Genomic DNA, 13464 nt, shown 5'->3' with positions numbered 1-13464 from the left:
ATTTAGGGAAGATTTCTCACCAACATGAAGACCCAATTCTGGGTGGAAGACAAAAGCAAATGCATATCTTCCATACTCTCATTGCAGCATTAGTAGGACCCTTTCTGAAATAATACCTTCAGTTCTCATGTTACTTCAGTTGTCTTCCATAGAAATGCTGAAATTTTGAAAGGGTTAGCTAAGAAATTGTGTCTGAGGGACATGTAAGATCACTTAATTTAATTTATTGAAGAGAACATTAAGTTGTAGTCTTAATGATGAAGTAGTTTGTGGCTCCTTTACATTGGATGCATGGAAGCTCAGACTAGTATAACATAACACCTGAAGAATGTCTAGGAATTATTTATACAGATAATTCAATATCCAGAATTCTACACTAGAAGTTTTTTTAATATTCCTTCTGGTTATATGAAATACTTCTTTTCACCTTCATTCTATTTCCCAGCACACATAAGAGTGTCCGCCCATGACTGGTGGGGGGAAGAGCTAAATTGGAAATATCAAAAGACTGAAAGGAACACTAGGGAAACAAACCACGCACAAGTCAGCAGCTGTTTTGGCATGAAGAGAATGCATATTTCCTTTTGATCTGTTTTGTGCATTTTTAATATAAGATAGTTAAACAAATACATTTTATTTTGTCCACGGAATAAAAAAGGTCCCCACGGAAAGCTTATTAACTCATGCAGATCATTACCAGACTCTACTGCTGTTTACAAGTAGGATGTTACGCCCTTGACAGCTTAATTCAAAAGCTGGCTTCCCTTCTTGCCAAACCTGTATCAGAGAGATGGATAGTTTTCAGAAGCTATTTCTTGCCATTTAATTGCAAGCCTCTCCCTTAAACATGAATTGACTCACAACTACATTGTAAGGGTGATGCCATATGTCAGAAGTTACAGAGGTCTATCTCGAAATAAATAAGTACCAGGAATGGATATAGAAACGATAGTGTATAGAAACTCTTCTGGCTACTTATCATTTGGTATTCCTCAGCCAACTCCCATGGTAGGCCACAAAGAGCTAGCCAACACGATCAGTGGAGGGCTGTACAACTGCCCAAACAGCAGTGCCTGTGCTGTGCGCTACAGAATACATTGGCCCCATTGACCCAGTGCTGCAACCTGCAGTGGCTGTGCTTCCTATTGTAGACCCTTTACGTTATATTTCTGCATCTGGAGCTCAGTACCAGCCATGATGCACTCATTGCCTAATCACAGGCCTCCAGTGCTAATCAAGAGCCCCAGGGAATCCAAACACAGGTCTTGCAGAAATGGCACAGGACCTATGGAAGACCTGTGCCTTCCCAATTTGGACTAATGTGCTGGAGCACCTTAGGGCCTAGGTCGCTAGGCACCAGTATATTAGCCACTGAATAGAACCAGGCTACCTGCCAATTAGAAAGCTGTGATCTGTGCAGCCTGTGCCTACAGCAGCCAAGGTCTGGCTGCCTGCAGGATGGATCAATACAAGTTCATAAACTTTGCCACTCCGCTAAGATTCAGTGCAAACCTGGGTGAATTAGGTTGATGGACATTTAGTTTAAACTTCACATTATAGTTCTTAAATATCTGTCAAAATCCACAAGGAATTTCTGGAAGAAAGAAAGATTACCTACGTCACAGGGGCACTTATCAGTATGACTTTGCAGGAAAAAAATCATTCTTTGGGATAGATCACATGCATAAGAAGTAAGTGATAGAATTTGGGGGGTTTTATTTATCTTTGTTCTCCATGTAATTGTTTTCTTCTGTAGGATTCAAAAATAAGTAGATTATTAGACAGAGAAACTTATAAAGAGTTACCTTGTGATTTGATTTTTAATTAATTTGGAAATTGGGATTGAGGCAGTTTGTAGGGGAGCAAAAATAGAGAGTTGTGTATGGTACATTCCTGGCAGAACAAGGGCTGGCAACCACTGCAGAAAGCTTCCCTTCAGCATAGTTTCTATGAATCTGTATGTGCTGGTTTTCATTAAGGAGCTTTAGAGTTCTCTTGTGTGTTCTTACAAAATGTCAAGCTTTTATTAAGGTTAGTCTGTAGAATTGTTTTTCACAGAAAGCACATGCTGATTTTTGTACTGCAGGAATCAGATCTGCTATTGGAAGTAAGCAGTGAAAGGAGCTGGTTAGGAAGCCGTAGAAATGAGCTAATACAAGGAGGAATAATGACCAAAGCCTGGGCTGATATCTGGTTCACTTTGATATGACAGTGAATCTCTGCCTCAGTTTCCCAGTTGCTAAAGACCAAGGCTTACTTAATGTTTATGAAGGACCCAGGTGAACTGCAAAGCGGTAAGTGGCAGAGGAGAGCTGCAATAGCAGGTGTGGATTTATTGCGCATGGGGGAAATCTCAGGTGGGTAGAGAGTTACCTACTTCAGGAGCAGCTCTCCCACCCAATACAGGGAAATAAAAGGTTGGAGAACACAAAACTAGACATTTCTTGGCTGGCAAGTGATCGTGGGACGCTGCATTGTTTAGATGAGTAGCAAGTCCTCAGCAGCTGATGTTCAGAAGGGAATTACTTCTTGCAAGCTGAAAGCTCAGGAAAAGGTAAAAGTGATGTACCATCTTCTTCCTCACTTTCTTTGTTCTTCGATCTTCTTTATTATCCACATAGGACTTCAGATGTCTTAAACTTCAATACCTATGTTGCGTGTTTTTCTAGGTAGAGTTAGCGACCCCAGGACTTTTTCTCTTCATTAGTAAACATGTTCATTCTAACCTGATTCTTATCTGCTGTGAAACCACTTTATATATTATTACTGTCCACAGATCCCAGGTGTCTCTGTGATACTGCCAGACTAAGGCTGAGCCTTCCAAGATCATTATTTTTTCTGGAATAATAGTAGCAAGAGATTTTATCTGTGAAATTCCTGCATACGGAGATCTGGCACAATGCTCTTGGTTCTAAGAAAAAAGGTAAAGCGCATTTTCATATAGACATGAAGTGGTTTTGCACACCACACGAAATACACAGATGAGGAACTGGAAAAGTATTATAGGAAGTGTCACAGGGTTCATTTCTCTTTTACTTCTTAAAAAAACTCATTACTACAAATCTTTCATGGCCTTCTTCCCATCAAAGAGTAACTGAACGTACTTTGCCAGAAAGGAATAGTTTCCATTTTTCCTTGCTGACTCCAGCCCAGTTACATTGTTCTGAGATTTACAGTGACTGTTTCACACATATGAACTTTTCCTCTTTTTTAGAACATTAATTTCCTAACATTTGGTATTTCATTTATTAAATATGAAGTTCTACTATATCTCAACAGATCTAACAAGAAAGGGTTTCTTGTTCTTTTTCATTCTGTTGTTCCCTGACACACCTGGCCCCACAGCAGACTTCAAAAAGCATCCAAAGTCTCTGCCAGTTCTTCTAACCCTGTCAAATTCTTTGTACCTCCTTTGAATTCATCCATGACTGTGGTCCACAGGGCTATGAAATTGTCCCCAGACCTCAAGACTGAACTTGCTGTCACCTTTCTGTCTTCTGTCACGTGCACATGCCTTGCCCTTCCCTTCTGCTCCCCATCCACCACAGGTCATAAGCCTCAACAGGGAGCTCGGTGGGCACACCCTACATAGACAAGAGCTGCAGAGGGGCAGGAGAGGCACAAAACAATGGAAAGAAGATGAAAATATTTCTTAGTTTCTCCACCCCCCAGGAGAAGTTTTCCTGCTGTCTCTCATCTCTGCATTCATGGCCTGAGCAACATCACAGCGCAGTTACTTGTTCTTTTATCCAGTCTACATAAATCCACTTCTACCTCTCTCATCTTCATCTCACTTTGCCCTCCTAAGCCACTTAAATGGCTATTGTTGCCACTTCATGAACCTTAATATATTTACACTCACAGGATTTCTGATATATGGGAGCTTTAACACTTCTATTTACATACGAAGCACCCCAGGTCAGGTAGGAAATCTGTGGCAGAGCTGGTGACTCCCTATCCCAAAAGTCAGATTAATCCAGACCAAGCTATGGGTGTAGCGTCCTCCCCCCATGCAGCCAACCACGATCCCCCAAACCCTAGCTGCATTAGGATGCTTTTTCCTTGCTGCACCCCCAAGGACGAGCACTCTCCCCAAGGACATCCTCGGGCACGGCTCTGCGACGCCTCTCGGCAAGGCACATGCTCAAGGAGCCGGCAGCAGCTTGGCCACCCTGCTCCCCAGCTGGCCCGCACTCCAGCACACCCATGGTCGGGGGAGGTTTCCTACTTCACGTTCTCCTTTTCCTCCTGTTTAGCTGTAACCTGGCATAGTGCCACCTAATCGCTCAACCAGCGCAACTCCAAACAATTTTCTTTCTATAGCACTTGCTGGTAAAGGCTTTCTGTGATGGACCCTAATGTGCACATTGCTCGTGGCAAGGGTGCATTGCACATCCCCAAATTTTTTAAGGGTTTTTTTTTTCTTTAGAAGGGATAGTAATAATATCAAATACAGTAGAGAATATAGCAAAAGTATCTAAGAGTCCTCCTTATTGCAATAAAATTTCAAAATCCCCATTGGGATTCGTTGATGATACATGAACAGAGAGATGTCTCCAAGGGGAGATTCTCTGAAGCTAAAATCAGTGTTCGGTCCTGAACTGTCTTTTGGTGCTTCTTGAACATTTTTTTAAGCAAAGAGAAATGACATAGAAGGCAGAAAATGTATCAGGAAAAAGAAGTCTATTTGCTACTGAACAAGACCACCCACTGTGTTTGTTTTGATATTTTATTCTTTTCTGGTATGTTTGATATTCTGTCATATCTCTGATTTTAAACTATTAGTGGCAGTTTCTATATTTTATAATAGAAAATGGTCCTTAACTATTTAATGCCATCATATTCTGATTCTAATTAAAGATTTTTTTTTTATTATTAGTTGAAGTGCTAAGTACTATTAATAACCTATAAAAATACTCACAATTTAGTACATATATGAAGCAATGCCAAGGTAGTCTCTTCCCTGACAGCCATATTCAAATGGTTTTAATATCGATATGATTTTTAAGTGTGTAATGTAATGCTTCTTTTCTGCCGTGTGATAAAAAGAAGTCTTGGGTCAACAGGAGCCAGAACCCCTCTCTCAGTACTGTCTCGGTTGTTAGCTTTTATTTCCAGAAAAAAAATACTATTCTAAGGCATCCAGTTTTGTTTAGAAATATTGGGAATGAGCTTACTTCACAACAACTAAATAGCAGGATGCCTGTGAAGCACTGAGAGAATAAGCTATTTTCAAGTTTGGTTGGGTTTTTTTTATTTTTTATTTTTGAGAAATTTCCCCTTTTCAGGCAGGAACAAGTCATGTTTGAGTTTTTTAACCTCCACACAGCAGCAGAGAGATGCCCAGGCTCCAGTGGCCGGGCCCCTGCACTTCCCAGGAACGCTCTCACCACCACTTGCTGAGCTCGCCGGGCTCGGCAGCAGCACTGTGCTAAGGGAACTGGTGTGGGCTGGGGTGGGGTTCTTCTTTCGTAATTACTGAGTCAGAGGGACAGTCTGAGCAAGGTTTTAATAACCGCTATCTGCAGCTACAGAATGGTTGTACAGTTATTAACAGGCAGAAGGCTGGGTGGATTTTTTTTTAATTTTTTTTTTTTAATTCCCAAATTTCTTTTTTTACCTGTGGAATCTTGAATCTTAAGTTAGTCTTTAAAGGTTGATGTAAAACTGCCCCCTTCAGAGGCAGCTGATATTTGGAAAGCTGGAACTTCAGACAGAATTAATCAATAAAATTAAAGCAGGGATTTGAGGTAGTGTAATAAGTTAGGAAAAAAGAATGGAGCTTTCTTATAAATATAACTCAACTTAGCTGTATAAATAGTTTTCATATAAAAGTTAATGAAAATGTCTATTGTGTATTCCATGCAAATGAGTATGTGCAATAACTGTGTATGCTCATGTCTACTTCACAATTATTATGCCCTTTGAAATAATATACTTGAGGGAACTGAAGAAAAAAACAAAGGCCCCTTGCAGCAGGGCCCATATATTGCTTTATGGAGCTACATTTGTTCAGAATCAAATTGTCTATTCTAGTTTACATATATATTTTATACTTGCAGTATTAAGATGTAGAGAAAAAAATTCTTTCGGTAACTGAGGATTAAAGAATTTTTTTTCTTTTTTTTGTTCTTTTTTTTTTAATGTCTGAGGCCAAAGTAAATGATGGCAGGAAGTTTTTCCCCACTACACTGCAGTGTCAATTTTCAGTGGGGAAGAGTATGGTCCAAGAGCAAATTGCAATTTCAGTACGTGTTACTAGAGAGACTTAGAGGGTTAGGATAAACTGGAAGACTACAGGCTGCACAGTGCAAAGAAGATGCTTTGTGCATCTCGATTTTATTTTAATTATGAAAACTGAGACATTTTTCTGAAGTGACAGGTTAGGTCAGAACTGGCTGGTGGCCCTCATCTCATCTTCCGTGCTTGCCTGCATCTTCTGCTTCCATCCACTCTTCAAAATTTTGTACAGCAGTGAAGCACACCCTAGTAAGAAAGGGTATAGACAGTTGCTTAAACTGAACTGCATATTCCTGAAATGATTATGTCATTTTTTTCCTCAATTACCATACCTCTCCTAACTTACTTGAATTCAAAATGCTTCCTGGAAAAGCCTGTCTCTCTCCATAACTATATAGGGATCTCTAGGATGACTATGATATTAATCTTGATAGGGTTATTTGGGGACATTTGTCTGGATGCTGGGAGTTCCTCATTTATAAGGCTCTGGAGCTTCTTACAAAACTAATGAGGTCCAGAACAAAACTATTCTGGGGAGGGATTTTATTTCTTTTCTTGCCATTTTGTACCTCTCTGAGATCCCACTTAGAAAAAAAAAAAAAAAAAAAAAAACCTCACAAAGTATGTGCAAGGAAGAAATTAAATTCTGTATCTATATCACTTACCCTTCCAAAATAGAAGTTCTCTGAGTTATAAATACAATTAAATAAAATTATGGGAAAAGTTTCGCCAAATCTGCACATGAACTACATGTAAAAATGAACTTGCAGATGAATCATTTTCCAAAAAGCAATTTTCCTTTTCCAAGGAAAAAAGGCCTTGCTTGTATTTCATCATATCAATGTTTTAAACAGAAACACTTTGTTCATTAGTCAAACTGTTCCTGGGAAGAAAGGTATAAAGTTAATGCTTTGACAGATTTGAAAAGAAATTACTAAATCTGTGGTGAGCTGTTATTTTCAGTTCCTGTAACACAGTAACCAAAACTTCCTAAAGAAACTTACTTGCTGACTTCTCTAAAGGAAATACTGATTTTCTCACAAACAAGTAAAACTTCAATCTTGTCTCCACATAGCCTATTGCTTTGCACAGTTAAGCAGTAAGGCAGATTTTAATAAAAAGTAAAAAGATTTTAGTAAAACTAAAAATGTAAAACTTTTTTTTGTTAAATTTATTTCTCTTCTCTAAGGCGTCTGTGGTTTTTATATGCCCAGGGCAATTTGAAAATACACTAGCTTGTACTTTGGTCTTATCAGGCCTTATAAATGAGCAAAAAACCAGAAGTCCATCACGAGAAAAGGAATTGTTAGTAATTGGATGGATTTCACAGCTGCTTCCAGGGCACAGAAGTAATTCAGGGATGGCAAAACACATAGTAATATCTGCATGAGCCCTGGAAATCACCCAGCAAAGGTGGTTGATCTATAGATAGGAATTTGGGGTGCCACCCTACAGAAGGGTGGCCATAGGGTATGAAGTTTTACCCCCAGCAAGCTTGTAAGTACTTGCTTTCTTCATGGAGAGCATGCCTGCCGGGGAACTCTACAGCTTATGGCATCCCATCTCATTACCTTTCCAGCTGGAAGAAACCACCAGAAGGATTTTACTTATGCAGGTCCCTTTGTCTTGACTGTAAAATGATGTGCTTTCCTGCCCCGAGTCCCCTTCTGGAAAAGAGCGTTTGTGTTTCTTAAGTGAGCTCCAAATGCCAGCTACAATCAAACTGCTTGCAAGCTGGGCTGAGCATCACCCAGCTTTTATATTAATGTCCTCACAGCCTGAAATGACATTATTATTACTCACCATCCCTGGAAGTATTCAAAAAACAGGTAGATGTGGCACTTTGGGACATGGTTTAGTCTAGTCTACCCTTGATTGGTTCAAGTGTGGATTTCGTCATGTAGGTTAATGGTTGGACTGGATGATCTTAAAGGTCTTTTCCAACCTAAACGATTCTCTGATTCTATGATTCTATTTTAAATTGCAGAGAGGCATATCAGTATGATAGTTGTGGATCATAAAACGTACTTGTTTTACAGTAGCCCCCCGAGGCAGTAACCAGGGCTTCGGTGCGCTGAACGCGTACGCCCGTCTGCGCTAAGCGCCTGCACGCTGTGAGAGCCCGCCGGAGCGGCCCATGGGTAGGAAGAGGCAGGAGCAGGTACAGGCACGAGCAGCGGCGAGTAGTCACCGCATGGTTTTATTCTATTGCACAGTTCAAAGGAACAAAAAAATATCAGTAAATCACTAACCCTAATAGCCGGTCTAACTAGATTTGTATGGAAACGAGTAAAAGGCTGCCAGGAGAAAGATGGAAAGGCAGAAGAAGGGGCTGCTGGGGAGCTGTACACACACTGCAGTTGAACCTAGCACATCTTCAGCTGGCATGGCCTCCAGGCACTTGGAGTTGCCTTCTTACCCCTGTCTCTGCCCAGTCAAGTAGGTGCGAGGTGTCCTCGGGCTCTCAGGTGGGTCACTCGCGGGTCCTCGCCCTGGCACGTAACCAACACTCGCGGTAGGGCGCCCAACCAAAGGAGCAGCACAGGGTGGTGGCCTCAGGGCTGGTGAGCTGATGAAAATTAACCTCGGTGTAGGTGTGGCTGAGTATAGGTGAATAACTCTGAAAGCATAAATTCACCCTCACCTCCTAGCTTCTCTCTTAACCTCAGGCCTCCCAAATAAGAGCCCCATCCCATGGGCTGGGGTTTAACAGTGTAGACTCCAGCCAGGTTAGGGATAGAGCTCCAGGTTCAGACCCGGGGCTGAACATGAGTGTGGACACAACCTCAGCACTGCACGTGTTTAGGTTTCCATCTCGAGGGGTATAACCCATAAACGGATAGCAAAGCAGACAGCAGTAAGCAAGCGTGTGCAGAGTCCTTCCCAAGGAGCGACTCTGTGCCAAAGTAAATTACCATCAGTTGTCATTTCAATAGGAATAAGCTTCACTGATTACTTTTTGCATATTCATTTAGAATGAAACCAGATGTTCCTCAGCCCGTGTTATAAAGCTGCAATACACATTTAAAGGCAGGCAAGAAAATTCTCACAAGAAAAAGGATACTGAGTCTTGTTAGTGAATTGGTTTATCTGAAAAAATGTACGTGCTAATGGTGATAGGAGTACATTTCTGAATCAGAAGACATTTCCCAAGCTGTTAGACACAACAAATATGCAAATTGCCATTCCAGTAATATTAATATTGCTCCAGCATGAGTCAAGCTTTTGTTGTTGTTTTTAAAAAGGAACAGTAACCTCCCCTCAGGAAAACGGCTCTGAATCACTGTTGAGGTTTGGATGAGTCTTTAAATAAAATGATTTTCTGGGTTTAATTATTTTAATTTTACTTGCTTGCTACCTTTACATTTCTTGTCGTGGCACGTTTTCAGTCTACAGCCAGGAATCTGGGTTGCAGTGATATATTAGACTTCAGAAGGAAGCAAGTCGCTCTATCTAAATCATCTGAGAAATTCTTTTTGGTTATCCAGTCTGTTTGAAATTGTCAGGATGTCTCCTTTTCCTCCCAGCTTATAAGACCTAAAGCATTAACATCCCCGCCTATATATGTGTTGCTTCCTGCTCGAGGAATATTTATAGCATTTCTGACCTTTGAATGAACTTTTACAAATCAATAACAGCAAAGTGGAAGGAAGGTCAGCAGCAGTTTTCTTCTTGTCTGGGTGTAGCCAATGTTAGGCTTGGAATATCTAAAATAAATTAGGAACTACCATAATCACATTTATGCAGCATTTTTGGAGGAAATTTGCAGATTTCTTCAGCTCTGTCATGTAGCTGCTATCTGAAGGATACAATACAAGGCCAGAGCCAATGGTGTCATTAATGGGTTCTTAAGTTGTTGCATATCAATTTTTACATGGCAGAACTACTACAAGAGGCCTGAAAATCCAGTGCTGAAGAATAATTTTCTTGACTATATTTTGCCACAAGGAAAGTGTAAATGGATTAGAAACCGTTCTCGTTAATGACTTACTGCAACTGAAACACCATTCATTTCCTCCTACTTCAGATTACAGAAATAGAATTGACAGTCACCCCTAGATGTGTGAGCACAAGTAGCTATATGAGATGATTCGAGGCAAGGTTTGCCAGTTCAGTCATTATGCCTATAAGCCTACAACTCAAATATTATAAAGGACCTTTCCTAATTCCTCAGATTTCTGAAGCTCCTTCCAAAACCAAGGTGTTCCTGTAATGAATTAGACAACTCAATGCTGTTTGCTGCCTCCAAGCACAGAGAGGGAAACCAGGCTTCAAAATTTCCCTTCATTTCACTGCCTAAATGCAAAGTTCCTAACTTAATTAAATCCTTTCCTTCTCAAGAGCTGGCACCTCTAGAAAGTGCTTCTTGCGCTCTCTTTTGCCTACCGAGGGATCCTGGCCAACTAGTTCAGCTTGTAACTGTAAATTAGAAGCCTAAATTCCGGATGCACCAAGTTAAGTGAGATGAATCCCATTGTTAGGGGTGACAGTAATAGATCTCGCCGAGTGAGAGATCTTCTACCTTGTAATTAGAGTGAATTTTTTCAGTCAGGACTGCCCCCCATGCCTTTCCATAGAGGTAGCAAAGCAGGGTCTTGCTCTTTGCTGGAGCCTTCTGGTGCTGCTGTAATACATAGGGCTCCTATTCACAAATGCAATGTGGTTATGCTGAAAATCCCTCTCATAATAGCTCAATTTTTCTCTAGTATTTTCCTGATTGACTGACTGGAGAGACTGATAGCTATACAAACCTTCACAATTTTGAAGAAACTTTTGATAGTGGCTCAAAGAGTTGTTTTCATAAGGTTTTTTTTTTCTATGTCCATATCATTTGAAGATTGTGTCTACTCGTTCAGCCAGCCTTGCAAATATGTCTAAAAATACAGGGAAAATAAAACAAATTTGCTGAAGCTTGACAACTTCTGTTTGATCAAAAGTTGTTTGGTCAAAGGTATTTTAAAAGTCAGGAAATCAAAGATTTTTTTCATGGATGCTATCATACTTATTAGCCTTAGGTTTCTGAAGAAGAACAAAGGAAAAGACATTTCCACACAAGTTCTACGTGAATTGTTAGTCTTAACTTTGAATTTCCTTGTTTTTTCCTAGTTTATAAAAGACCCTTATTACAGAATCATTTTGTCTGAGAATAAATCCTGTGTTTATTCAAATTCTTAGATTCATAGTATTAGAGAATGATTTACTGCCTCTCCCCACATACCTATTTCCCTCCTTTGCTGCTTTTTTTGATTTCTTTCAAGGACCAGTGTACTGCGCCATGTACATCTTCAGTGCTCTTAAACATAAAGCTGTCTTGGCATTTCGCTGTTCTCCCAAATTTGCATTCCAGCTTTCAGCAGTCTAACCAAATGAAGTTTGCTCTGTCTTAGTCTTCTTCCTAACACATTTTAAGTACTTTGAAAAATTCTATAAAGCAGGAGGAAACCTGAAGTCCTGATGTTACACGTAAGTCAGAACAAAGTACTGTATTGGCTTCTAACCCCTCTGTCTCTAGCATAAAAAATAAGACATGGTTGATTGAGACTGAATAACAAAATCACCCTTTTGTTTAACCACTTCAATAGACAGAAGACATTAATATTAATATTTCAGATGCAATTCTAGTTTATTGGCTCACTAAGGCTAGTACTTTTTGGCTCCAACAAGAAGCTAAAAGGAGTTCTTCTGGCAATAGCACATGGATCTGAATGAGCAATGAGGTTACATGGACACCAGGACAGATCCAGCTGCTTTGGGACCAGCTAGAAACAAAGCCTATGGCACAGCTGGGTGATGACCAGGGAGTTTCAGCTTCTACTGATTTTTCCGGTTCGCTGCCACTGTGGATATATGCCAATGTGGGTTACACCACCAGTAGCAATATTGTCCACTCGTCATTTCTTCAAAACTGGATGATAACTGGAACTGCTCGTTGTTTGTGCTGATCTAAGGCTGGCGAATGCCCAGAAGAGCTACCTCAGCCTGTTCTGTTGTATTTATGTCAGTGTTTAAATGCAGTAGGTAATTTGTGGGGAAAGCTACATGCTGGCTCTTATAGTCTGTCTTATCTCATGGTTTCGCCTTAGATCTGTAGCAGCTCCTCTATCAGTCTAGTCCGTGTGGTTTCCTGCCTTCACTGCTGCAGTGTTTGGGAGGCAAATCCTATGACTTTGATTCCTCAGCTCTTCTGTAGCCCTTGCAGACAAGGCTCGGCTGCTTCTTTTCTCAAAAATGTCTGCCTACCCCCAGCTACCAAACACCTTGACTGAACCCGCAGTCAGTACCAGGACTTGAGCCAGACACCGGAGCTGGTTTAATGTCAAAATAGACCATGATCTCCAAGCTGTGCACATGCAGCTTCTCACACATCTCACAAATACAGGAGCGTGGGCTGCTCTCACTAACAGCAAGTGATTTTGCTTGGTGATTTCAGAGAATGATGAGGAACAGGAGGCTCTGCTATCACTAGACAAGCCCGGCTGGTATTCCCAAGGTAATGCTATCCAGCTTTATGAATTACTGAAGAAGATGACTGGCAAGTTGGATCCCAAGGTATGTTATAAGTGAGACTAAATCTTTCTGAAAATACCCTGTTTCAGTCTAAAATTCACCAGACAAACTTTACATTAAAGTTATTGATGTGATCAGTCACAAATTTTTATTCTGGTTAGGCCTGCTGTTGCCTAACAGACTGCGGTCCAGAACTGGAAGCAGCATATTAGTCTTCTTATCGGTAGAATATGTAAACTTTCTAGATGTTTTATTCTGTGGGCGTGATCATGCATTTTGGCAGTTTTGGGGAAAATCCGACTGTAATCAGGAAATAAACAATCTCCCTGAGGAAACAGATCAGATAGATTAAAAGGTGGCATCAGTGAAAACTAGGATCATGTTATTTTAATTACAGGTCTGGATGGGTGAAAATGCCACTGAGGATGGAGGGACAACATTTTCCCCTGTGTGTAGACTACCCCCTGGGCACAGAAGAGTTCTGAGTCACCAAAAGATCCTCCATGTTCTCCCTTGTTTCCAAAGTTGTCCAAAATTCATTCCCGTTGTTTAGTGTATTTTCTTGGTAGTCTTTTCCACTGCTTCCTGGCAGGCTATTTCTGTCAGGCAAAAATCTCAGCGGTGTCCCCTGTGCCAGTCCCAGCAGGGCATCCCCGTCCAATGCCCCTGGAGGGTGAGAGCGAGGAGGCTGTGCAGGGCCAGCCTTTTCCTTACAGA

The 13464-nt window shown here is 40.8% G+C and overlaps 1 protein-coding gene across 1 annotated transcript in view; it reads left to right on the top strand.

The window, feature by feature from the left end:
* NT5DC1 (5'-nucleotidase domain containing 1) overlaps window positions 1-13464 on the top strand; it is a 152167-nt gene that overhangs the window by 118549 nt on the left and 20154 nt on the right. The window contains exon 10 of the mRNA XM_075708187.1: window positions 12671-12789. Within this exon, the coding sequence (XP_075564302.1) occupies window positions 12671-12789 (119 nt within the window). The remainder of the gene's footprint in view (window positions 1-12670; window positions 12790-13464) is intronic.

Source organism: Pelecanus crispus, chromosome 3, assembly GCF_030463565.1.
Source record: "Pelecanus crispus isolate bPelCri1 chromosome 3, bPelCri1.pri, whole genome shotgun sequence".
NCBI lineage: Eukaryota > Metazoa > Chordata > Aves > Pelecaniformes > Pelecanidae > Pelecanus > Pelecanus crispus.
This window is presented reverse-complemented; position numbering and strand designations above follow the sequence as displayed.